We start from the raw sequence: 26,915 nt of genomic DNA on the forward strand, positions 1-26,915 counted from the left end.
GTCTGACAGGCGTTTCTGTCCCATAGTTCTTAAAATTTGAACGCACGCTTTACTCGGGAAAAAGAAATTGCTTTTTTTTACTTTTCTCATTTCTGAAATTTAAAAAATTTGTGAAGTTTTTATTAATTTTTGCTTGTAACGCGCCTTAGGGGCCCCCGCAGGCCGGGGGCCCCGTATAATTGATACGGCTGATACGGCGGTAGCTACGCCCCTGGTACTTAGGTATATGCATATTTCTCTGGCATGACTGGTTCTGAGCAGCTTGTCAGATTTGAATTTAAAAGGTATCTTAAATTTAAGTAGATGACCCGGTGAACTTCGTAACATATCGCTTCTAATGTAAACCTTCCCATGGACTTTCGCGAATATTCCAAGACTAAAATGAGCCCAATTGATTCAGCCGTTCTCGTGTTATAACAGGAGTAACAAAATTGAAAATACATTTTTATTTATAGAGATAGATAGCTTACATAATAGAATAGGTATATTAAACCTGCAGTCGATTTATTGTCTGTCAAGAAAGTGAAGAAATTAAAAAGTGGCAACATCGTAGTGTCATCCCTTTTTTCTTAAATTAATTTGAAATCATTATTACGATGTTGCCACTTTTTAATTTCTTCACTTTCTTGACAGACTATAGTAATATAGGAAACAGTTATAACCATCAAGTAGTTAGTACCTTCCTAAATCCTATACCTACAGATTTTGAACTTGAATTGCATTGTAATTGAATTAAATGTTGTATTGCAATTTGCGACAATGAGGCTAATATTAACGCAACAAAAAATCTATTTTTTATAATTATTATACTTAAGGCTTTAATAATTAACACTAATTCAAATTTGCCTTGAATAAAAATAAAGCAGTTGCAGTAGTTGTCGCATAATTGAGTGATGAACAGCTGCTGTTAATCTATACTAATATTATAAATACGAAAGTATCTCTGTCTGTCTGTCTGTATGTCTCGCTTTCACGCCAAAACTACCGAACCGATTGTAATGAAATTTTGTATACAGATAGTCTATAGCCTGAGAAAGGACATAGGCTACTTTTTTTACTGGAAAAAAGGGTTGTAAGGGGGTGAAAATACGAAAATTTGTTCAGATTAAGTTAGTTCCAAAAATGCATAATAGATGGCGCCGTGCATCTCTTACATCGCGCTAACGCTTGCCCAACATCTTTCTATAAGAGGTCGTATCATCATAAGTTTAAGTATGATAATAAATCCGTTATTCCCCAAAATCTGGAAAAACGTCGCACACAGGGGGGCGACGTGGGGTCTCCTAACCCCTTTCGAATAATAACACAAGACTGTCAAACGGCAGTCTCCTTTCCGATGAAGCTAACACGGCCCTCTCACACAGGGCCATTAGCATAGATCCATTCGAAAAAAAAAAATAAGTTCAAGTTGCGATTTTTTTCGATTGTTATTTCTTTTTTACGTTATTTAATAAGTCAGTACTTTATATTATATAGTGATACAGTGACGTAGTGACATAAGTACAGTTTAAAAAATGAAATATTACGAGTATGTGCACACTGCACAGCTGTTTTGATTTAAGGGGTACCAGGATTTTTTTATAAAAGCTTTTGACACCAATTTTGTTGACATCGCGCGCTATAAACTGAAGTCCACGCGGACGAAGTCGCGGGCAACAGCTAGTGTTTAAATAATAATTATTATGCTATGAAGAAAATCATAAAATTTTCCACTCGACAATCTTTAGACGTGCTTTAGACAATATTTTTCTTATTTATCGGTTTACGATTACGACATAAAAGGATAATAAAATACACATAGACGTATTCTTTTTTTAAAATTCTTATAATATTATTCTTATAGGTATCCTAAAAATAACTTAAGTCAAAACATTATTACAGTATTTTAATACTATGTATTACAGTTAGGGATTATTCTTAACTTTATTTCGCTTGAACAGTGCCTCAATTTCCACCATACTTCTACCTTTGGTTTCGGGCAAAATGAAATATAGTATTGCAGTGCCGACCAACGCAACCGAGCCGTAGAACATGAAAGTGGCCACTTGGCCGATGTCCACCATCATCCCTGGGGCAGTCTTGACCACGATGAACGTCGAACTGTACCCGATGGCCGAAGCGAGGCCGGCTCCGAAACTCCGGACTCTCGAAGGGAAGATTTCCCCAACGATGATCCACGGCAGGGGCATGAGACCTATGTTGATGGCTATAATGAAAGCTGACAGAAAACAAAGAGGCACCGCGGTCAGGGACTCGGGAATTTCCTTGTAAAAGTACAAAAATATCGCCAGACTCATCATAGAGATTGCTGTCAGTGTACCACTGACCATGCATAGCAATCTTCGAGAAAATTTCCTGCTGGTCATAATCGTTAATAAGGTGGTCACCGTCCTTAGAAAATCGATTGTCAGCATCGCTCCATATTTGTTTATTCCCTTTCCGACTGCCATTTCTATTATGGTCACCGAGTAAAATGTGATCACGTGGACGCCAGAAAACTGACACGTCACGTAAATGATGATCATTATGACTAGGGGCTTAAAGAATTCTGGTGAGTAAAATGTCTTAAGTTTCTCTTTCCACGTCGCCGGTGACGTTTCGGCAGTCCTCAATCTGTCCATTATTCCTGTAAATTCCTTAGTGACTTCTTCGTTATGTCCTCTTAACCAGTAGAATGATTTGGTAGCCTCCTCGTTCCTCCCTTTCGATAGTAGCCACATAGGGCTCTCCGGGACGAACGTCAGCAAACCGGCAGAAATCAAAGGAAATATGGAGCAGATAGCCGCCGTCAAACTCCAGGACACCCAAGTACCGATAAGATGGGCGACGAAGATGCCAATCGCTAAGGAGAAAGAGAGGAACGCCAAAAACATTCCACGTAATTTAGGGTGTGACGTTTCACTGATGAATAATGACATGGGTGGAGCCAGCATGCCTATAGAGATGCCGTTTAAGAATCTTCCCATTAGCATAAGTGATAGATTTGGAGCTGTAGCGATGAGGATCCAGCCTAAGAAGAACGGTAAACTCAACACTCGAAGCGCGTATCGTCTTCCCCATTTTTCGATTATCCATCCTCCGATAAAGCAGCCAGGAGCCATTGGAAGTGCTGCCATGGATGCTGAAAATATAAGAATATTACATGAGATAATTTCCATAACGCTAATGTTACATCATAATATTTATTTAAGTATTTGTTTAAAAATATTTAATCATATGAAGGTACACAGGCAGACTATCCCTTTTTATATTTTTACCATGTATTGCCAGAGTAGACAGAATTATAGAGTATACTGACTTAGAAGTTAGAACTGAGGTTGAAATTTTTAAGTTTGAGGTACCTATTATGACAAATATTTTAAGACTAAAATTAGCCCAATCCATTCAGCCGTTCTCGAGTTTTGCGCTTAGCAACACATTCAGCGACTCATTTTTATATTATAGATATCAGCCAGCGCGCCAGCCCTTAACTTATCCTGGCGAAACCCGTAAGAAATGACACACGTCCGTCTCTTAGCAGTCGAAGTACTGGGTGTTATGTCTATTATAGTATTGAAAATCCCAAGTGACCCTTTTCTCAAATAATAGTACTTTAAAGTTAAAGAATAATAATTGGCCAATAAAAATTGGCCAAAAATTGTGTTTTTTGTATGGGAGCCCCCAGGGATTTTTATTTTATTTAAATATTATTATCAATTATTAAAGTACACATATATTTTAGGCCTTTGTAAAATTTCAATTGCCTACCTATTGCCATTATTAAGAGGAGTCCACACCGCCCTTTTTTCCATACAAACGTTGTCCCCTGTTTCCTCCCTGGATAATGCTAGTAGAGTTATAATTTTTTTCCTGAATATCTACGACCACTAATACAATGTCCCTATGTTTTCTTTTTTTCATAATTTAATTATTAAATAAGATATGAACGTTCAAAAACCCTAAAAAATGGCCAGATTTTCCGCTGTGTTCAAACGTCCAGAAAACAGTTTTGGCTAGATTATACAAAAAAAGCAGAACATAGGAACACAGCTCAAGCCTTTCTTTAATCTTTAGTGAAAAAAGTACTTAAATCGGTTAAGTTTTGGAGAAGGAATCAGGGGACAACGAATCGTTGATTTTCTGGATTTTCTGCAGTTGTCTCTATCGCATTCTGCGGTATAGGTTTGAGGTAAGGGAGACAGCTATAGATATTACACGTACTTTTTATTCATTTCTCTAGCCCCTGGTGTATCCTCTTAATAACGAGCAAAAAAGGCCAAAAAAATCACGTCTACAGCCTGGAGACACACAGACAGACAGACGGACAGACGGACAGACAACGAAGTCTTAGTAATAGGGTCCCGTTTTTACCCTTTGGGTACGGAACCCTAAAAAAAGAACTTACCTATCCAAGACGGCGAACTTTGATTAACGAGTATGACGCTTTGTTCTTGTTTTAATTGTGGAAGTAATGTTGCTGAGAAACCACAGGAGAGACCACCTGAGAAAATCATTAGGTAGGGTCCCATTGCAGCCAAAAACTGGAAAATTTACATTATAACATTACAATCATATAAAATTTATGTTACATATAAATATCCGGATTAACTTTAGAACTTTCTTCGGCTTATTCGTTGTTTATTAAAAATATGTGATCATTATACTGCGTAAATTGTATGTTGAACTTGAAATCATTACATCAAGTTTTATTTGCCTGCTGGTTCACAAGATGTTGTACGTGACTTTTAGTGCCAAATAATTTTTGTCCGAATTTCGAATATTATACAAATTTAGAGGTGATATATAAAAAAAAGATGAAGCAGCTGGTCGTCACCGTCCAACTACAAAAGACAGATAGAAAGCCAGACATACAGACTTTCAAAATAATATTTATATGAGTATAGTATAGAGCAGTATACAATTATTATCATAATTTACCTGTTTCCAATGGGGTGCAAATCTTTCAAATTTTTCATTTTGCTTAGGATCAATAGCGAGACTAGTCTTACTAGTGTCGAAATTGTTCAAATTGAATTGGTTGTCCTTTAAGTGTTCGTTATTGTTGTATTCCAAAATAGTTTTTGTATCTGTTTCCTGATTTAATATTTTCATCAGGCCATAACTTGGGGATTCGTATTTCGTATTATGATGATCTATATTTAGATTATTTGTTGTTTCTTTTTGTCCACTGTCTGGTTCTTGTTTGCTTAGACAGATTTCCTTATTTTCGTTATCTTTTGGATTTTCTGCGCATATGTTATTATCATACTTATCATTATGTGTTTTATGTCTAATGTCTTCATGATAACAGTCTTCGTTAGTCTTCAATGTATTCATGCCTTTAAAATTATTTTCTTTGGAATAATTAGCACATTCATTCAAATCATCTTTATTTTGACTTACGATGTCCTGTCGATGATTTTCATCTGATTCATTAATGTGTGTTTTATAATTTCCATGCTCCACGATGCAATTTGTGTCATTTGTTTCACTGGGATATGAACTGGAATGCGTATTATGATGTGCGTTATCCAAATCATTTTGAGTATGTATTGTAGAGTTGTCTACAAAACAGTTGTCATTATCACTTGTAAAGGCAGGATTACAGTAGGCATTTGTGTCGTTTGCGCACGTAGAATCATTCGTGTCACTTGTAAATGCAGGACTACCAAAGTCATTAGCATCATTGGAACAAGCGAACGAATCTGTACTGTCGTCCATCTCCGTTATTCTTCTTTCACTGTTTCAATCTGTAAATAAATGAATTCACATTATCAAGAATCAAAATGGCACATATCTTACAAAACAAGAGATTTTAACTAAGCTACTCCTTTTAATTACAATTTTGAATTATTGAGAACATAATATTTATTTAATTTACTTCACAACGGAAAATAGGTAGTTATATCTAAGGTTACATCACGATACTGTAGTTTTTCCGCGATATTAACACTAACTATTATGACACCAGCAACAGTCTGAGATAAGCCAATTAACTCATGAGACTTATCTCATATCATCAAAATTAAGATTCTGGGATTTATGACAACCGAGTTTGTGTACATTACTCAAAGTTTTAGCGGATTGATTTTTCCAAAATTGCAATATGAATAAATGGTAATTACAAAATAGTTAAGTTAAACTTATGTATCTCGTCTTGTTTCTGATATCCCCGTGCAACATCCTGTTATAGTTATATATCTCTCAGAGATTTTTTTATTTTTTATTTTTATGAAATAAGGGGGGCAAACGAGCAAACGGGTCACCTGATGGTAAGCAACTTCCGTCGCCCATGGACACTCGCAGCATCAGAAGAGCTGCAAGTGCGTTGCCGGCCTTTTAAGAGGGAATAGGATAGTAGGGGAGGGTAGGGAAGGGAAGGGAATAGGGGAGAATATTGAAGCGAATAGGGTAGGGGATTGGGCCTCCGGTAAACTCATTCACTCGGCGTGAAACAGCGCAGGCGCTGTTTCACGCCGGTTTTCTGTGAGCCCGTGGTATTTCATCGGTCGAGCCGGCCCATTCGTACCGAAGCATGGCTCTACCACGTTTAAAAGATTTCCAAAAGTAATAATAAACAGAAAACCAAATACCAGGAATCATATAAAACTGGATAACGACTACAACTCCGTTGCGCTCGTTTATCGCGCAGCTGGAACCGTACGGGATAGAAAATTTCCTATGACCTTTCCCGGGTCTCAGAGTTCAGAGGTTTGGGTATGAAGAGGTAATATACAGACACGCCTGCGCATTATATTATTAGTATGGATAGCGAGAGGTCAGTGGCCGAATTTCTACGTGTTCGATGCGGGCTATATTATGTTGGTATTCTAGATAAACTTGAATTGTGATGAAGTTATCTTGTTATGCAAATATAGAAAAGTAGGTCACATATTAAACATTAGACTTACACATCAATCTTCACACGCGAGAAATGTGAAGTTTTTCTAAAATTCTAATTAAAACTTTGTGATGGATAATTCTGCGCTGTTTTAAAAATGCAAGCATATACATTATACAGGGTGCAATTAAATGTTCCTGCCAATTTTTTTCCGGGCTTATTGCAAAACGGTCACTCGCGGCGGTGGGTATGAGCGGCGGTGAAGCGGGAGGAGGCGCGCGCGCGGGGACAAGACTTTGTTTATGATTAATTGATTATTGCGAAAATTCTGGTGGAGCTTTTTGAAGTTGTGTATTTTAACATTTTTTTTAATTAACCCTTAATTCACTTCCTGATACCAGGGACTCGCATCAAAATTTTAAACGGCCATAATTCAAAAGTCTTAGCAGCTATTTTTCTCCAAGTCTCAGTACCTACCTTCATGAAGTGATGCGGGCGACATGGTGCCGACAGGATGAGGAGTTATGACGCCGAGTGAGTCCCAGGGACTCATACTAGTGAATTACGTTATGATTATTTTTATTTATGTATTAAAGTTTTGAAATGCTGATTTTTCACCGTTATTATAATTTAAACTATGTACCTATGCTTTATTTTTCGGTTGTAGAATTGTAAAATGGCTTTAAAAACATGACTTTATCAATTTAAGAGAAGACGGAGCAGATTCCATTCTGGAAGCCTGATTTCGAGAAGATTTGGACAAAAAAATTACATTCCTGAAGATGTGAGCCACCCTGAAACAAGTTAGCTAGGAGGGAATGTATTACTATTTAATATGCCACTACAAAAAAAATGTCTGAAGCCGATCATCCTACAAGTAAACTGTGTCTCACCAAGTGGCGCACTACACGCTGCGTTGTTTGTTTTCCTTATTTTGTTTTGAGTATAAAATTCCGAAGATACTAAATTAATTATTAATAATATGAATAATCTGTTCTGAGGAACGGTTTCCTTGTTTATTAAACTGTTTCTTTAGGGCCTTGTATAGTCTTGACATTTGCTAATAGTAGTGATTTTAAATCATGGTCAAATAAAATAGAAAAAGTATGTGAGTGATGGGACAATATTTTTGAATATTTTGTCTGGCTACTCAGATTCCAGACAGTATACTGAGTGATAATGTGTGTTATGTGTATGTATGTGTTCCGTATATGTATATATCCTAAGTTGAATCGCAGAATACATATTAGTACAAGTATGTAAAAGTGGCATTGGAAGAGCTTTATTAGCAAGCGCCCTAGTGTCAATGAATTTGCTCATACAAATGTTACAAAAGTAACTCTTTCGGCATTGCAATTTTCATAATGAATTCTATACATAGGACCCATACACCCTTTGAATTCTATACATAGGACCCATACACCCTTTGAATTCTATACATAGGACCAATACACCCTTAAGTATTATCATTTATCACTTAGTTTTGTAACACCCTGTATAAGAGCGATCGACGTTTGTCTTGCTTGCAACTTGCAAGGCCGCGTTTGTGTGTTTATTCGTTTCTGTTATTTTTAATAAAATAAATATAATATTTCGAGGACTACTGATACTTGGTAGTTGGTACTCAAAACATGATTGATTGTATTTTAATTTTTTTGTTTATTTTTGACATTTAATCAAGTGTCCGTGGAAAATAAATTTATCACAATATTGACAGTAACGTTCCCAAACGTCGAAAAAAACTTTTTGTTTACTGTACTTATTTAGCTCGTACTTCCTATAAAAACATGCAGTAATCATAATATTAATACGCGAACGAAAAACTTTGTAACCCTTTTTACGAAAAATGGGGAAACGTAGGTGCATGAAATTTTGCACAGTTATAGTTGATATGATGAAGGAGTGCATCGAACTAATATTATTTTGAAATTATGCTTTTATCATACATTTTTTTTAACAAATAAAACATTACACACACTAAAACACACACACATGAGAAATGACAGATTTTTGAGTGACAAGCCTATACATACGAATTATCATAAATAAAAGAGTATTCTTTTATTTATGGTTGAAGTCTGTTGACAACAAGTTGATAAATTGAAAATGGATTATAGTTTTTTTTATTGAATCTAAGATACTATTAGACAATGCTTACACGGCCAGTCTGAGATCAGCTGAGTCCCAGAGACAAGAGTTGAAAAATGATAAAGTCAATATTTATTACAAATTATAGGTAGTAGTCCTAATGTCCTTGAAACTAAGGTCGAATTTCGACCATTGGGCGATCTCTAGTATAATATAATATAATGTCAAACAAGGTTCCTTTATGCCTCTGCCTTGTCAATAGTCTTCCTAATTTTAAATGTATAGCAATGTGGAACTAGGACATGGTCCAGAGGTTTAATGGCTCTTAACTCGGTCGTAGCTAAATTGCGCTGACTGAAAAAATCGCTGACTATACGCAGGAATTTTAAATTATAAAGAAATGAAAATAGAAAAGTCTTGATCTATGATTACGGAATTTAATCTTTTGTTACCTTTTCGCTTAGAAAGTTAGAAGATTTTTAATTTGTGTAAGGACTTACGAGCCTCGAAAATACCTTTCGAAACTGGTTTTTTGATAATTTTTAGGTCACATAAATTTTTGTATTGGGTATGACACATCAGTTTGTTAAAATCGGTAGATTAAGTCATAAAAAATATTATTGTAGGTATGCTTTATATAAAGGGAGATGAACTACGTATACAAAATATATAAAACAAAATAATCAATGGATCATATTGGTCAAAAGGCGTTTTCTAATTTTGATATTAACACGATTTAAGTACTAACTTAACGCGAAGGGCTAAGTTAGTATAGAACTTGACAATAGAAATATACTGAATAAAAGATCGTTCCAGAAACAACGCTGCTATATAATATAGCTACATATTTATTATCTATCTCATATGCGAAAAAAATATCCTCGTGTAAGAGAGAGAGAAAGTGAGAGTGATGTTGTTTTTCTCACTCATTTGTAATCTAAAATTAAGCACCTTAACATAATAGGTGTTAGTAGTTTAACGACTTGCAGATTCTGCGAGGAGGAAGACGAGACACCTATACACCTTCTCCTTGACTGTCCTGCTCTACTACAGAGCAGAAACAGGCACCTTGGTCGCTACGAATACTCATCCACAGAGGAAATTCGTGGCACCAACCCCAACCACATCGTTCAATTTATGAGCAGCATTGGGTTGGGGATGATACTCTAATGCGAAGGAGTCACATTAGATCCTCAAGGGTCGCAGTGACATCAGGGCTACTTGACCTGCCTTCAGCACAAAAAAAAATCTAATATCAACATAGTACTTGAGAAATCAAGCTTTTTTCAAAGAAACTAAAAAAAAATACGAAATAAAGCTCAAACATTTTCTTAATCTTTCTACATTCAAACCTTCAAACCAAACAAATAAAAATTCACAGGATTAAAGTTATTAATTAAAGTCCATATTATAAGACACCGAAACATAAGTACACTTTGCACAACTTTTTGCGAAAACATGTGAGAAACAAGTTTGCGAAAGCTCATAAATGGAATTAAACTTTCTAATGTGTTCTTAAAATGTTATTCTCGTCTTATAAATTAACTTTTACTAACTTTAAAATAAAATTGCACTTTATTTTATGTAAATAAAACACGCAGAAGCAAAGTAGCTCGTAAGTAAACTCTATGGAAGCAGGTGCAAAGATTATTTCTGCGTGTTTTATTTCAAACTGTCCATCAAATTCGTGCGTGCAAGAACAATAGGAAACTGACGCTAAATGTATTGAAATCGCACTTACCTACATAATTAAATTATTAAACAATTGTTTAACATTTTGCACAGTTTTTTAACCCCACTCGAGTAAACAGTAAATACTGAATGTGTTCCGATCGAGTAACTAAAACTGTGCACCGGGTTCTCCCACTGCTAAACCAGAAACATCGATAGTGTTGCGTTCTGTCGATAGAATTGACGATAGTATGTACAGTAGCTCTACCATGAGTTTAAAGCTATAGTATTTATCGATACTCGATACGTAAATGTTTAGTATGGCGATTTTAGTTCTGCAAGTAACTAGAGGCGCTGTAAAATTTGCCATACTATAATATTTAAGTGGTTGGTATCGAGTATCGATAAATACTATAGCTTTAAACTCATGGAAGAGGTACTGGTCACTGGGTCTACATATCGATGTACTCAGTAGGTACTATGTCACTAATTAATAATTATATTGAATAGAATTCAGAGTTTGGAGTCGTAAATCGTAATTTAAAATATTAAAATCTACGAATAATAAAAACTGAGGAAACGTAACCCCCATACTATTACCGTTTTGGTTCCTTTTGATCTGTCATGTAACGTCAGCCTAATACCGCTCAAGGCCACCTAAATATTGCAAATGTATTGAAATGTGTACCTAATGTGTACCTTAGTTCTTAGGTACACATTTCTGACAAGTATAATTGTAGAGTATGTTTTTTGACGGAGTTACGTTTCCTTAGTTTTTATTATTCGTAGATTAAAATTAATATGCAGCTATGTTTGTTTCTTTTTTAAAACTTTAATTAATAATTTAAGTCGAAAAAATTACTTATTGATTTAAAAATATTTCACAGGTAAAAATGACATAAATGCGCAAATATTTTCGAAATATTTGTTATTATTTCGTATTTCATTATCGATGTTTTTTGTAACATCACTATAATTCACTATAATCTGCGTGCGTATAAAAGTATTCAGGCAGTCAGGCCGCTGTTTTTTATTATTTTGATACGTCACAGATTCGTCATTTTTAAAGTTCCGTACCCAAGGGGTAAAAACGGGACCCTATTACTGAGACATATGTCTGTCCGTCTGTCTGTCCGTCTGACTGTCCGTCTGACTGTCCGTCTGTCCGTCTGTCTGTCTCCAGGCTGTAACTCAAGTACTGCTATAGCTAGACTTCTGAAATTTTCACAGATTATGTATTTCTGGTGCCGCTATAACAACAAATACTAAAAACAAAATAAAGTTAATATTTAAGGCGGGCTCCCATACAACAAACGTTATTTTTTTGGTTTTTTGGCTCGTAATCCATAATGGCAACATAATATAGACACTTGTAATTTTCACATGCTTAAAATAAAATAATTAAAGGGGGCTCCCATACAAAAAACACAATTTTTTCCTTATTTTCGCTCTATAATGGTACGGAACCCTTCGTGCGCGAGTCCGATTCGCACTTGGCCGATTATTTACTTTCTGAAGTTCTAAAATTTATTGTTCAATTATTATTATTACTATTATAAGCCTAAACTGTCCCACTGCTGGGCAAAGGCCTCTTCCAAAGACTTCCATCTGTCTCTCTCCTGCGCCACCACTGGCCAGCCTGGCTGGTATGCCTCCAGCTCATCACGCCATCTTTGGTTGTTGAATATCATTGAATAATTTATTTGACAATAAGATTGAAAGACATTAATATTGAAATTAACCCTAGAACGTCAATGATATTCACGTACAATACGTGATATTGGGCAATAAAATTGATCGTCTAGGGCACTCTAGGGGTCCGCTAAGTCCGTTTTGTCAATTTGCTAATACCTTACTTTAAACTTAATGGCTAATACGACTGGAAGTAGGCAACTAATGAAAGCTGTTGATGGAATAATTTTGGCTCTGTCCTGATGTTGCCGGCCATGACTCCGATGCATGTCAAATGACACTAGCTCTCAACCTTTTTATATTGATGTTTTTTTAAACAACACAAATTCAAAACATTACATTAGTTACGGTAACGATTTTACGGACGTTTTTGGCGTGTTGACCGGAAATTTGGTTGCACTAACAATGCACATTCTTAGCTTTTACCAGTTCAATTTAAAAATACTTACCTAGGTACTTAAAATATATTATATTTTTTAATTAGCTTGCAACTGGTTTATAACCTCTGACACTCTATTTTTTAATCATACTTGCACGTAGGGAATGTTATTATTCGACAAATTTACTATTCGAATAATTCAAAAATGAAAAATGCTGAAAACTCCTTCGAAAAGTAACAAAAAGCTTCCTACAACCATGTACAACCTATTTTGTTAATACTATGAAGTGAGCAATTCTTATTTTTACTTTTATCAATATGAATCTGTGTAAAAGACATGGTTAGTTTTTTTATTGTTAAACACTTTAAAAATGTATATTTTAAGGTGGGCAGCTGGGCAATAAAAGAAAGGCTGTAAAGTGTAAACCGTTTTCGATCGTGGCACCTTTTACTTTTCTCATGTGATTATGCTTAGTCTTAACTCTTAAGCAGTTGAGATTAAATAATAATATAATATAGTAGGGCCAGTAGCCTATATGGGGTGTAACTTGTAAGGGTCAATTCAGACCGCAACGCGATGAGGCGAGGCGAGGCGCGGCATAAATTTGTATGGATTTGACAGATTTTAATTGCGCGAGGCGACATGCCAATCTGTCAATTCAGTACTTTAGAAATGCATCTACGCGTCGCGTTGCGGTCTGAATCAACCCCAAATCTCTCTTTTATATCTTTGCGCCTATGTCAAAGCCTTAGTCAACTACAATACGTTCTTGCGTATAAAATATGTTCAGGGTAAAACTGTAAAGTGTGGACTTTGAAGACAGGGGCGTCTTTCAATTAGGTGCAGGGTGTGCGTTGCACACGGGCGCCGCGGTCCTAGGGGCGCCAAGCGCCGCTCGCAACGGAGCTTCACTCGGCGCGCGCCTGCATTAGCTGGCCGCCGCGCATTAATGGCCAACATGAAAAGAATTCCAGTTTTTTTACATTTTGTGTCTTCTTATATTTGTCGAATTACAGCAAAGCCAAGGCCCGCCACGAGCGGCTCGGCTTTTTGAATATAAATATAAACTTTATTTTTCAACGTGAAATGAACCTTAAAACAGATAAATAAAGATTATACAAATATAATCTTTATTTATGTGTTTTGGCGCCGATCTTGACGACAAATCGTCAAGATGGGCGCCAAAATGAGAGGCGCGCGACTCACGTCAGGCTGGATTTATATTATTATGCATCCGAGCGTAAGCGTAGTTTTGCCGCTACGCCACAAGATCACAAGCAAATATACTCTTGACGGCGCCCTTGCGGTCGCACCGGGCGCCGTGTAGCCTACGCCCTCTGTGCCTCCTTCTCATGGGATTTGCGTATCAATTTGCTTCCCGTTCTCTTTATGCAGCCTCCGTTTGCGATATAACAGTTTCGCAAAGGGTGTAAGCTGCTGCCTCCCAATAAGTAAGGTCCAATCCAATGACGGCGCAAAACTCAGTCCGTTGTTCAGCCCATGCAGAGCGTTCAATGAGCGTATTGCTGCGCAGTATCGTCTTTCTCAGGCTGTGGTGGCACCTCAGAACAGGAAAATAAGGGTGGCACCTAGGCGATAGTAGTGTACGTTAAACATCGATAGACTATCGATAGTATCGATAGTAAATTGCTATCGATACTATCGATAGTTTTCAAAACAATCGATCGATTGTTTACTCAAGTATTACTTATACATCCCTAGAGTCTAGGTATGCGTGTATGTAGGTTATTCCCCGGCCATAGTGAAAAATGCGTAGACGTAGATTGTTCTCTATGGTAGGGGTGCGTATTTCATTCATTCAAAGGTGTAACCATTGAGATTATTCTCTATGGTAGGAGAATTACCGTGCGTATATCATTCAGTTACAACAGTGTTGCCAACTTAGCTACTTTGTAGCTAGATCTAGCTATTTTTCGGTATCAGGCAGCTACAATTTTTTAAAAGTTGTAGCTAGATTTTTAGCTACTTTGTCTAGCTACTTTTCATCTTTCGAGATTCGTAAAGTATTTACCGAGAATCGAAGGAAAGAATGTTAAAATATTATATCTTTTTTAAGGTAAAAACGGGACCCTATTACTGAGACTTCGATGTCTGTCCGTCTGTCTGTCTTCAGGCTGTATCTCAAAAACCGCTTACAGCTAGACTTATGAAATTTTCACAGATCATTTATTTCTGTTGCCGCTATAACAACAAATAAGTACTAAAAATAAAATAAAGTTAATATTTAATTTCCATAAAGATGAAGGTTGATTTTTTATTGTTATTTCATATTATTTATATATATTAATTGAAAATAAAACTCTTCGTTTCGTATAACTTTTGTTATTTTATTGATGTCCTATAATCTTTTAAACTATCGATAGACTATCGATACTATCGATAGCTTTTAGTAAAACTATCGATACTATCGGATTACCAAACTATCGATGTTTAACGTACACTAGGCGATAGTTTCCTCCTGTCCGTATGGTCCAGTTAATGACCGAAGGTAAGGGCGCCCCTTGAATGTGCCATCCACTGTTGTAGTATCGACCAGATCGTTTTCACAGTTCAGCGACCGGCAGTTGGGGATGCCATCTAGTCTTGCCAGGTGCGTACTGTAATGAGATGCGTCTACAGGTGGCGCCATTAGGTTGCCAGGTCTAGTAGCACCCGCTCTCCTCGCTTTTTAAACTCGGATGTGTCTTGATAAGCCCTCCGACAACACGCGAGCCTCCAGATCCCATGGAGGGGACCCTGTCAGCACCAACGCCGCTTCGCCAGCTAACGGTTCGATAGCAGCGTAGTATCCGCAGCGCTAAAACATGCTGCGGGCTTCTGAGCAGCTGTCTATTTCGGGCGCCTATGTGTTCTGCCTAAACAGGACTGCAAGACCCCTGTATAATGCCGTCTGCAGGTAGGCCCTGGACCACAGATTTGAATCGACAGAGAAGGCGATTTAGGGCCTCGGCCATCTTTTTCAGTTTTAGTGCAACCGACGAAAATGAGGGGTAACAATCCACTCTGAATCCAGGACCAAACCCAAGTACATAATGCATTTCAGCGCCGATCGGCACACTCTCCTCCACATCTCTGGGATGCGCAGTGATGCTTCCACGGGGACGGTGGTTCCGGGGCCCATAAAATAAAACATATTTTTTTGCCTATCTTTGCTTTATAATCGTACGGAACCTTTCGCGCGCGAGTCCGACTTGCAGTTGGCTGCTTTTTTTTAATTAGAAGAGCGCCACTTTTGGTTTTCGTACCACCTGAAAATTTAACTAGGACCGGCACTGGTCCTCACCCATAAGCGGCCGGACATACAGCTGTACGTCTTGTACTTTGTACCCAATTCATTTTTACCGCGCGCTAGCTAAGGGGCGCTGGGTCATATATGCACACGGGCGCCACATGGGCTAGAGACGGCCCTGTTTGAAGAAACTTTGTGGACAAAGGCAATCAAGTTGTGTAGAAGACTTAGATACAACATTCTCAAAGTCACTTTAGCTATGTTGAAAAAAAACCTTTAGTAATTATAATTTAAAGATTCCCAAAGAGGAAATATTTAAATTATATCTAAAGGTTTCATATAAATTAAAATTATTACAGCCTGCACACACATGTAATATCAAAAACTGCTTATTATTACCAGGCCTAGTGTCCCCTTGATAGCACTTTACTTGTACAAGTTGTACATGTAACAATAGTAGCCTCTGTATTAATCCCCTAGCCTAAGGGCCTTTTTCAACACTTCCTGATAAGTGCCGGATAGGCACTATAGATCTGCCACATAACTTGACAGACAGAGTATGGAGAATCTGTCAAAAAAGTTGTGAATAGCTTATCCAGCACTTAACCAGCAAGTGGTGAAACAGGCCCCGCCCTTGTTTTTAAAGCCAGTGTGCTTTTTAAACATAATATTTTGTGTGATGAGATTGTAAAGAATGCAGCGAATTATAAAGCAATATAAAATTTGTGAAACTATTTTCCCTAGACAAGCTACTGTAATCAGTATGGATAATTAGATAATTTGTTAAAATACCTTGATAATTATACAATATAGTGTCATATTGTTGATATCTTTTATCATTAAACATATTTTATCTTTTATAGAAGCCTTGACATTAATCGAGGATAGTCGTATTGAAAAACCCTTTGGAGGTTTAAAAATTGTAATTGGGGAAGATTGTTGTATTTGTCTATGTCCTAAACAAAATAGTGATTCACCGTAGAGAAAATATTATTATGGTGTGAAATAAATAATAATGTAGAGTCCTGAAATAATTTCACGTGAATATTATAAACATTTACTTCTTGTTTTCTTCAAAGATAGAGTTTTGGTACATCTGTGATATTCTGTGATATAGGTATGTTTATTAATAATAATCTATATATATATATATATATATATATATATATATATATATATGGATTTTCAATTGTGTTAGTGACGCTAAAACTCGAAAACGGCTGAACGGATTGGGCTAATTTTAGTCTCAAAATATTCGTAGAAGTCCAGGGAAGGTTTTTTTTTATTAAATAAGGGGGCAAACGAGCAAACGGGTCACCTGATGGTAAGCAACTACCGTCGCCCATGGACACTCGCAACATCAGAAGAGCTGCAGGTGCGTTGCCGGCCTTTTAAGAGGGAATACGCTCTTTTCTTGAAGGTTTGCAGGTCGTATCGGTCCGGAAATACTGCTGGTGACAGTTCATTCCAGAGTTTTACAGTGCGCGGCAGAAAGTTACGCGAAAAACGCACTGTGGAAGACTGCCACTCATCAAGGTGATGAGGATGGTATGTTTTTCGCGTGGGACGATAGCGAAAAGTTGCAGGTGGTATGATTCCGAACAATTCCTCAGAGCACTCCCCGTGATACAACCGATAGAGGATGCAGAGTGAAGCTACATCTCGGCGTAATTCCAGGGGGTCCAAGCTGTTTGAAACACTATGGCAGTCAACAATTCGAGCAGCCCTTCGTTGGATACGATCCAGAGGGAGCAGTTGGTATTTTGGCGCCCCTGCCCAGAGATGAGAACAATATTCCATATGAGGCCGAACCTGCGCTTTGTAGAGTTGTAGGCGTTGGTCCGGACTGAAGTACTGTCTCGCTCTGTTAAGAACACCAAGCTTCTTCGAGGATAATTTGGCCTTACCCTCAAGATGATATCGGAACTGGACTTCGCTCGATATGTTGACGCCAAGTATCTCAATGCTAGGGGAGATGGTTAAAGATGTGCCCTCGAAACGAGGATAAACGACCATTGGTGACTTTTTAGTGGTGAACGCGCAGACTTGTGTCTTGGTGAGGTTGAATTGGACTAAGTTACGTCTACCCCATTCAGAGACCTTCTCCAATGAATTCTCCACCTTAGACACAAGTTCATTTCGACTCTCAGTGACATTTTGCCGAGAAATATTAGGGGAGCCGGTATATACAGCATCACCTGTACTATCATCCGCATAGCGATGAATGCCGTTGGTTTGTAACATGTCATTGATATGCAGTATGAATAGAGTAGGCGATAGCACACAGCCCTGAGGGACACCAGCATTAATATATTAAAAAATAAGGTTTTAAAGTGACACGAAGTTCACCGGGACAGCTAGTAATTAATAATTATTAATATCTATGGATTTTTTTAGATTCATTGCACGTAAATAAATCAAAGTGGAGTACAAGATACAAAGTAAAAACATAATAGATACTTTTTTACTAATCCAAAATACAATATTTAAGATTACACACATACACACCCTCACAAGGTGTAACAAAACTAAGTGATAATACTTTAGGGTGTGTGTGTTCCTTGTAGAGAGTTCACTGTGAAAGTAGCAGCGCTGAAAGACCAAAAATTTTTTTCACTTTTGTATGGGGAGACTCGTGAGTCGTGACGCTAGAGCGGTTGCACATACAAAAGTGAAAAAAAATTTTGGTCTTTCAGTGCTGCTACTTTCACAGTGAACTCTTCACAAGGAACACGTACACATCCTAAAATATTATCACTTAGTTTTGTTACACCTGTAGATACTATTTATTCATTCGAAGTTTGAACCTGGGACCTGCGGCTTAAGCGCTGACGTTCTCAACTTTCATACATCGGGTTGGGTCATCATAATATTATTTTCAAAATGAAAATGAATCGTGAATGAATCATGTTTCTGCTGTTGAATGTTGATTGTTGTATGAAGTTGCACTCAACTAAAATAAACTAGCTTATCTTATCATAACTACCGACTTGGTTTACTTTACTGCGTTTGTGTTTCTAATAAGCTAATAGTAAAAACCGGTCAAGTGCAAATCATACATGCTAAAATTTATATTATAAATGAAATCCCGGCAGTGCATCTGTAGAGCCTCTCTTCTGATGGGCGACGACGGTAATTTCATCAGGTGACTCGTCTGTTGGTTTGCTCCCTATTTTAATAAAAAAATCAAGTCCCCTTATTTATTTTATTCTGCTTTTAATTTAAATATTATCTGCAGACAACAACAAAAGTACCTTACACCAAATGTGAAAATTGAAACTGTTAAGCTAACAGTTGATATATAAGTAGCTATATCATGGTCTGGTAGAGACAGAGGAAAGAACGGGATGGACAGACAAGCTTCTTATTCTTGAGTACGGAACCCTTAGGGCCTGTTGCACCACTTCCTATTAAAGTGCCGAATAGGCTACTCAAAACTTTTTTGACAGATTCTCCATACTTGATCTGTCAAGTTAATTGGTGGAAAGCCTATTCGTCACTTATCAGGAAGTGGTGTAAAGAAAGGTGTTATTAAAATTACATAGTAATAAGCTACGAATAATGATAGTTTTTATTAGTCGTAGGTAATAAGTATTAACGCAATTTTAATTAGTTTTAATACTTATGTACATATATGATTTTAAACGCGATTGGAAACAGTTAATTTCAAAAGCTCTATTTATTACGCGACGCAGAAAACATACAAATTATCTTCTCTTGCGAAAAAATTATTCCTAGTTTCATATTACGACGACCTCTGTGGCTCAGTTGGTGGGCTATTGGTAGCCCAAGCCGGGGGTCGCGGGTTCGAATCCCGCCGACGGAACAAAAAAATTTTTCAAAGTTCCTGGGTCATGGATGTGCATTAAATATGTGTATCATATAATAAAAATCTTGAATATATGTATAGTATATAAAGTATTAAATATATTTCCGTTGTCTGGTACCCGTAACACAAGTCCTTCAGGTACTTACCACGAGGACAGACTGACGTGGTGTGAAGCGTCTATAGATATTATATAAAAAAAAATATATTATACCTATTATAAAAATTAAATCCGTTCTTACAAATATTATAACTGCGAAAGTGTGTCTGTCTGTCTCTTAACTTTTTCACGCCTAAACCCTTGAACCGATTACTAAAATTTGTCTCGGGGAAGGACATAAAATAGTTTTTGTCCCGGTAAAATCTACAGTAAAGGAATTTTTGAGTTGCGTGCGTCTAGTATAATTATAATATTCTGGCATAATAAAATATTAAAATTATGCTAGTAAAGGGCCAGGCCTAATAGGACTTGTTTTAATCTTAGTGCAACTTGTTTAAGATAAAATCGAAATTACCTAGATTTTGTTTGTAATTTACTTGATATCTTTGTTCTGTTTGCATTTTGCAGTGATAGCGTGTAGTCGTTCAAAGGAAAGCAATTAAAAATATAATAATGTAAGTAGATATTACTTTAATATCAAATTTATTCGTTAGTTCACATCAAATACTATTTTCAATAGTAATTATGACCGTACAGTACAGTAGAATAATTTCCAATTATATAAGTAATATTATAGGTAAGTAAACGTAATAATAATAATAATAATAATAATAATAATAATAATATCTATGGACGCTTCACACCACGTCAGTCTGGCCCTGTGCTAAGTACCTAAAGGACTTGTGTAACACAAGTCCTTTAGGTACTTAGCAGGTACCAGACAACGGAAATATATTTAATACTTTTATACTATACATATATTTAAGATTTTTATTATATCATACACATATTTAATACACATCCAGACCCGGGAACTTTGAAAACTCTTTGTTCCGTCGGCGGGATTCGAACCCGCGACCTCCGGCTTGAGCTACCGACGCGCTCACCACTGAGCCACAGAGGTCGTCATACAAACTTACACGTCGTAATACAAACTTACCATAAATAGTTAGATAAAAATTGTGTTATTAATACAACTATTTTATGAATTTCAGAAAATGGCACTATAAAAATTAATTCCAACATGACCAAATCAGACAAAAATGAAAAGGATATCGTAGTTTTAAAGAGCGTTGTCAAAAATGAATGTAATGAAGTCAAGGAGGTTAAAAACGAAAGAGACAGTATAACGAAAATAAGTGACGACAAAACTAATGAAAAACTAAATCCTGATTCTCACACTGTAGCTAAATTTTCACCACTATGTCGACAGGTAAGTTAGTAAAAAAATTTTACATATTTGATAATAGCACATAATATGAAGTTTATAATATACAAAATATAATAATAATAAATTACAATTTAAATTTAACGTTAAGAAAGTTAAATTAATAAACTTTAATATGAGAAATAGCTAAAAATCAGCTTTACAAAACTCTACAAGTAGGAACAAAATGTGATTTAAAAACGCTCACTTCCTTTTGGTTTCATTTCAGACTCTTTCGTCCCTTGGAGCTATAACGATGACAATAGCTTCTGGACTTACTATAGGATTCTCAGCAACACTACTACCACAACTGAAGGAGACGCATAATAACATACTGACCAGTCAGGAAGCAGGATCCTGGATAGGTACATACAGTACTCCCAAATTAATAATGCGCATGGAAATCTTCGCTAATTGTGGTAAACACGAAAACACCCGAATCTATGAAATGTAAGAGCCCCAAACAACGCACTTGCATTTTGCACCTTGTTCAAAGGAAATAGAAGTAAATATCCGGAAAGCCATCGCGGCGTTACCATGGTAACGTCCAAGCAACGTCAGACGCCTCTACGTCGCTGCAAAGCGCTGTTCTTCTTAAAGTTATGTTTAAAACAGAGCTTGCAGCGACGTCTTCCGACGATCGGGAAATACCAAGAAAATACGACCGTTGTCGAAAAATTACGAAAATTTCAATGCGCATTATCTATTCGGGAGCACTGTACATAAATTATATGTAGTTTTGCTATATTCTATTAAAAACTGTAAATTTAATCAAATTAGTTTCTTATTTATTGTAGTAAGCGATTTGGAAATTCTTACAAAAAATCAATTCAATCATTTACCGGAAATCTAAGTGTTGTTTGTTCGTTCAATATGTTAAGTGCTTAATATGCTATTTATTTTTTACAGCGTCTATTGCGGCCTTGTCGATGGTTCCAACGTGCGTCGTCGGTGGGTCGATCATTGAAAAATTCGGGAGAAGAAATACTCATTTCATAATATCCGTGCCGTTTTTCCTGGCCTGGATGATCATCGCTCTGGCTGACAACCTCCCTCTCGTACTTCTCGGAAGGTTCCTGACTGGCGGTTGTGCTGGATTCACCGGACCTCTGGGATCAGTATTCATAAGCGAAACTACGAGCCCGGTGTATAGAGGCTTGTTCCTATCAGTTATTTCCTTAGCAATTGCAATAGGAATATTCTTCACGCACTGCATCGGGACCTGGGTGCACTGGCAGTGGGCGGCCATGATTTGCGGCCTCGTCCCCATTTTGTCGGCACTGCTCCTGGCGTTCGTCCCCGAGAGCCCGGTATGGCTTATATCGAAACAAAAGGTGGAGGAAGGTGTGAAATCGTTCCACTGGTATAGAGGATACGACGAGGAAGCAAAACTGGAGTTGAGCAGTATTATTGAAAAGTATAAGAGTCAATCGATCGAGCAACCGCCGACTTACATTGAGATGTGGAAGTCTGTAGAATTCTTGAAACCGCTCTTCATTATGTTCGTTTTCTTTGGTACGGTGAATTTCGCTGGGACCAACGTTTTCGCGTTTTACTCGGTGGAAATAATCGAAAAAGCCGTCGGGAAGGGAGTGGACAACTATCTGGCGATGATCGTCATTGACACTATCAGGCTGATCATGTCGACTATAGCGTGCTATGTGTGCAAGAGATACAACCGAAGATTGCTTTGCATGGTGAGCGGATTGTTCACAGGAGTCGCGATGCTTCTGCTGTCGCTGTTCTTGAATTTCGCCAGCGACAGATCTGAAATGGCCTTGATACCTTTAAGCTGCTTACTGCTATACATCTGCAGCTTATCGATCGGCCTGATACCTTTGCCGTGGATCATGTGTGCGGAAATATTTCCTACCAAATACCGTGGCCAGGGCTCAGGAGTGAGTGCAGCCATAGGTTTCGCGGCTTCCTTCGTAGTTGTGAAGATAGCTCCGGCTATGTTCTCCAGCTTTGGCAATATTATATCGTTCTTTATATACGGCGTCCTATGTTTGATCGGCACTGGAATCTTGTACTTTATACTGCCGGAGACAAATAGGAGAACTCTGCAAGAAATAGAAGACGGGATTCAGAAGAAATCGAATAGTCCTTAAAACAAACGATACTGCGGTTATGAAATAGTCGAAATATTTTTAAATACCATTTAATTATTACCAGTGGCACTGCCCAACAATTAAAAAAAAACGTGAGACACGACTTTAACAAAATTGCGTTGTCTGGTAGGTATAGGTCTACTAGAATCTGATGGCAAAAAGTGAGAAAATAAATTAACTTAGCAATACCGGGGTAATTGGAATAAAACATTTTGATTCTTTTTTTCTTATACCGGCTTATTATGTGTGTGAAACATGCAAATATAAAAATGTATCCAATGATCAAGGAGATTTTTTGAAAATCTGCTATCAAAATTTGGCATCAGATCCTGGTAGACCTATAATACTGTACATACGTTTAAGTTGACATTAGGCATAACCAATAGCATCTTTTAATTAATTGCAGAATGATTTTATTATTATTTTGTTACGATACGTTAATGTCCTCGTAATCTAACAAATGTTACCTTTTATAAGATTATAAATGGCTCATGCTATCAGTTATGATTGTTATGAATATGATTAAGAAATAAAATGTTTGATATTATGTTATTAGGGTTCCGTACCGGGTAAAAACCGGACCCTATTACTGAGACTTCGATGTCTGTCCGTCTGTCTCCAGGCTGTAACTTAAAAACCGTTATAGCTAGACTTCTGTAATTTTCTGGTGCCGCTATAACTACAAAATATACGAAAAACAAAATAAAATAAATATTTAACACCACAATTTTTGCAAACTTTCGCAAAATAACTTGGCCAATTATTTTATTTCTACTACTTTTGTTGGCGACACGACAAACTCGGCGGGGCCGTGGTCGCCAGGTGGCAGAGCAGTGGACTGTATCTTGAGGGTGAAGGATGCCGGATGGGTTCTTCCTGGAGAAGGAGGTGGAGGAGACGAGAAGGAAACACAGGAGGAAACTTGGTACTGCTTGGTGCGGAGTGTTGGCGGAGCAGGGCTTACGCAGGCATCTGCTTGGCTTGTCGAATGTGAATGTGTTTGCACCGAGAAAGTGCGTCAGCACCGAGAAAATATGAAATTTGTACCGTTAGAGCCCATGGGGGTCAATTATAACAAGTTATACAGTAATTATATTAATTTTATCAGCATCAAGGTAGCTGATAAAATTAATAAGCGTTCCAATTTAATTTCACGTTATTGCCATTTACAAACGTAAAATACGTAAAAAACTTATAATAAATATAAAATAAAACATCAGTCGAGTAAAAATAAATTTATTCCTAAAAATATAATATTCATTATGTAATGTACTTAATATCACAGATACATTTAAACTTATAGCTTAATACAGTACGGTATTTTAATAATTTCATTCTATGCTATACTAATTTTACCACTTTTAAACTTTTCCTCGATTTCCTGTAAGCTCTTACCCTTAGTTTCTGGTAATATAAAGTATAAAATGATTGTACCAACCAATGCAATAATACCATAAATCAGGAATGTGAAAACTTCACCTAAGTTCATCATCATACCCGGTGCAGTCTTAACCACAATAAAGAAGCTGACAAAAGTCGTCGCCGAGCTGATGCCGGAGCCAAAACCTTTGACGTGTGTCGGGAACAGCTCTCCGCACATCATCCAAGGTAAGGGCACCAATCCTATAGATATAGCGCATATATAAACCATCAAACACGTCAACGGAATCCAAGTCATGTTTGTTGGCTTGCTGTCCGTTAAGTACAAAAATATCGATAGACCCATCATAGATAATGCAGTGAAAATACCACTGATTATACATAGAGGTCTCCTACCGAATCTCTTGCAAACGATACAAGCGACTACTGACATTACAAGCCTTACAGAATCTATGAGTATCATAGCAGCGTAATGGTTGAGTCCTTTTCCGACCGCTTTCTCTATAATTTCAATTGAGTAGAAGGCAACGGCATTTACTCCAGAAAATTGGCAAGTTATGAAGAATATTATCATTATAAATAAGGGTTTTAACAGCTCGGGTGACCTCAAAGTCCTTAGTCTATCCTTTACTGTCGGTTCTGGTTCTAAATCCGCGGCTTTGCGTTTATCAATTATCCCTTTTAGTTCGGCCTTTGCTTCATCACTGTGTCCCTTCAACCATCCGAAGGCTTTGATGCCATCGTCGACTTCACCTTTAGATATTAGCCACACTGGACTCTCAGGTACTATGCTCAAAAGTAACACCGAAATAATGGGGAACGAGCAACAAATAACTGCAGTCCACTGCCAATGAACCCACGTGCCAATGATATGGGCAACAAAAATGCCTACAGCGATAGCTAATGATATTCCGGCAAGGAAAATACCCCTGTATTGTGGACTGGTCGTTTCTCCAATGAACACTGGGCCGAGTGGTCCCAGCAAACCCACACAGAGTCCAGTGAAAAATCTACCCAAGAGTAGTAATGCTAGATTGTCGGCACAGGCGATGAGGATCCATCCAAGAAGAAATGGCGCGCACACGATATAATGAGCGTTTCTTCTACCGAATTTTTCCATCAGCCATCCAGATATGAGACACCCGGGAGCCATCGGAAGAGCTGCCATAGCCGCTGAAAAGAGAAAATTACATGATTAGGATGTAAGTTGAATATTGTATTTGAATTACGACAAAAATGTTTTAAAAAAAGTTTGATGCCTCACCTATCCAAGAAGCCGTGCTTTCATCAGAGGGAATAGAGCTGGTTTCTTTGAGCTGAGGCAGCAGAATCGCGGAGTATCCAGACGTGAGGCCAGCAGTAAATGTGAGAAGAATAGATCCCATAGCAGCCATGGTCTGAAATTCACATTTAAATATTATAAATAAGCTGAAAGTGATCTGATTTTAATATTTAACCCTCTTTTACACAAAATGGCCTTTAAGTGGCTACACACTATGCCGAATTTCCACGGCGGAAATTCCGCATGATTACGTCAGCAATGTCAAACGCATACAATATAACGCGACGGAATTTCGGCATGGTGTGTCATCGGTAATTTAAAATACATTGCAGGCGGAATCAAGCCGAACTTCCGCCGCGGAAATTCGGCATAGTGTGTTTAGACACAACTTCGTTTTTAGTTTTTTTTTAAAGTTTGTCATTTCGCTTAGCCTTTGTTTTTGTTATTCCTTAAGGGGGCGACTAACCCTAAAATGTCGATTTTATAATTCATTTTTATACTTTAAAATAAGCCCCGAATTGTTTCATTTTCTAAAATTAGATACTACATTATATTTCCAAGAATTCGATCTGAGCAAAAACACGATATCTTAAAATTTTCTAGATAGAAAAAAATCACAAAAATGCATCTATTTTTCACGATTTTTTCATTTATTGCCATAACCGTGCGTTGAACTAAGTTAATATTTTAACACATCGTATAAAATTCTATCATTGAGAGATCGACCTAGCGGATTTTTAAAATGTTGTATATATGTTACGCTCAAAGACCGAAAACGCTCAGTGAGCGAAAAAATGGCTCACAACGCGTTGTGGTCATAGTGAAGCGGCCACGACGCGAAATTCGCGTCGTGGCCTTAGTGAAAACGGCCACGACGCGTTCTGGTAATCACAGAAATACCACATAGCGAAATTCGTGTCGTGGCTGACTTGCTATTCGACCACAACGCGTTGTGGTAATCGAGTAAAACCATGACGCGTTCTGAGCATTTAAAAACAGCCACGAGCCAGCCGTTTCACTATTACCACAACGCGTTGTGAGCCATTTT

The 26,915-nt window shown here is 37.3% G+C and overlaps 3 protein-coding genes across 6 annotated transcripts in view; 1 reads left to right on the top strand and 2 right to left on the bottom strand.

Annotated features, from left to right (window-relative positions):
• Positions 1-1,850: 1,850 nt before the first annotated feature.
• Positions 1,851-10,789, bottom strand: LOC121736410 (facilitated trehalose transporter Tret1-like). 3 transcript variants are annotated; one of them, XM_042127581.1, is made up of 4 exons: positions 10,650-10,789; positions 4,918-5,729; positions 4,385-4,520; positions 1,851-3,121 (listed from the first exon to the last, which is right to left on the bottom strand). In XM_042127581.1, the coding sequence occupies exons 2-4, from the start codon at positions 5,698-5,700 to the stop codon at positions 1,905-1,907; spliced, it is 2,136 nt and encodes a 711-aa protein (XP_041983515.1). In that variant the 5' UTR covers positions 5,701-5,729; positions 10,650-10,789; the 3' UTR covers positions 1,851-1,904. The 3 variants fall into 3 exon arrangements, with proteins under 3 accessions (XP_041983515.1, XP_041983517.1, XP_041983516.1); XM_042127583.1 differs by lacking the exon at positions 10,650-10,789 and adding an exon at positions 5,861-5,892; XM_042127582.1 differs by lacking the exon at positions 10,650-10,789 and having other exon boundaries at positions 4,918-5,832.
• A 5,990-nt stretch (positions 10,790-16,779) lies between these two features.
• On the top strand, positions 16,780-23,346 carry LOC121736413 (facilitated trehalose transporter Tret1-2 homolog). Its single transcript, XM_042127586.1, has 5 exons — positions 16,780-17,018; positions 20,296-20,342; positions 20,883-21,100; positions 21,324-21,459; positions 22,004-23,346. Exons 3-5 carry the CDS (start codon positions 20,912-20,914, stop codon positions 23,203-23,205), a joined length of 1,527 nt encoding a protein of 508 aa, XP_041983520.1. The 5' UTR covers positions 16,780-17,018; positions 20,296-20,342; positions 20,883-20,911; the 3' UTR covers positions 23,206-23,346.
• Positions 23,347-24,413: 1,067 nt separating this feature from the next.
• LOC121736411 (facilitated trehalose transporter Tret1-2 homolog) overlaps positions 24,414-26,915 on the bottom strand; it is a 30,142-nt gene continuing 27,640 nt past the window's right edge. For both annotated transcript variants that reach the window (XM_042127585.1, XM_042127584.1), the window contains exons 3-4: positions 25,850-25,982; positions 24,414-25,758 (exon numbers count right to left, since the gene is read on the bottom strand). In XM_042127585.1, coding sequence (XP_041983519.1) covers positions 24,542-25,758; positions 25,850-25,982 — 1,350 coding nt within the window. In that variant the 3' untranslated portion in view covers positions 24,414-24,541. The remainder of the gene's footprint in view (positions 25,759-25,849; positions 25,983-26,915) is intronic.

Source organism: Aricia agestis, chromosome 19 (genome assembly GCF_905147365.1).
Source record: "Aricia agestis chromosome 19, ilAriAges1.1, whole genome shotgun sequence".
NCBI classification, from domain to species: Eukaryota; Metazoa; Arthropoda; class Insecta; order Lepidoptera; family Lycaenidae; genus Aricia; species Aricia agestis.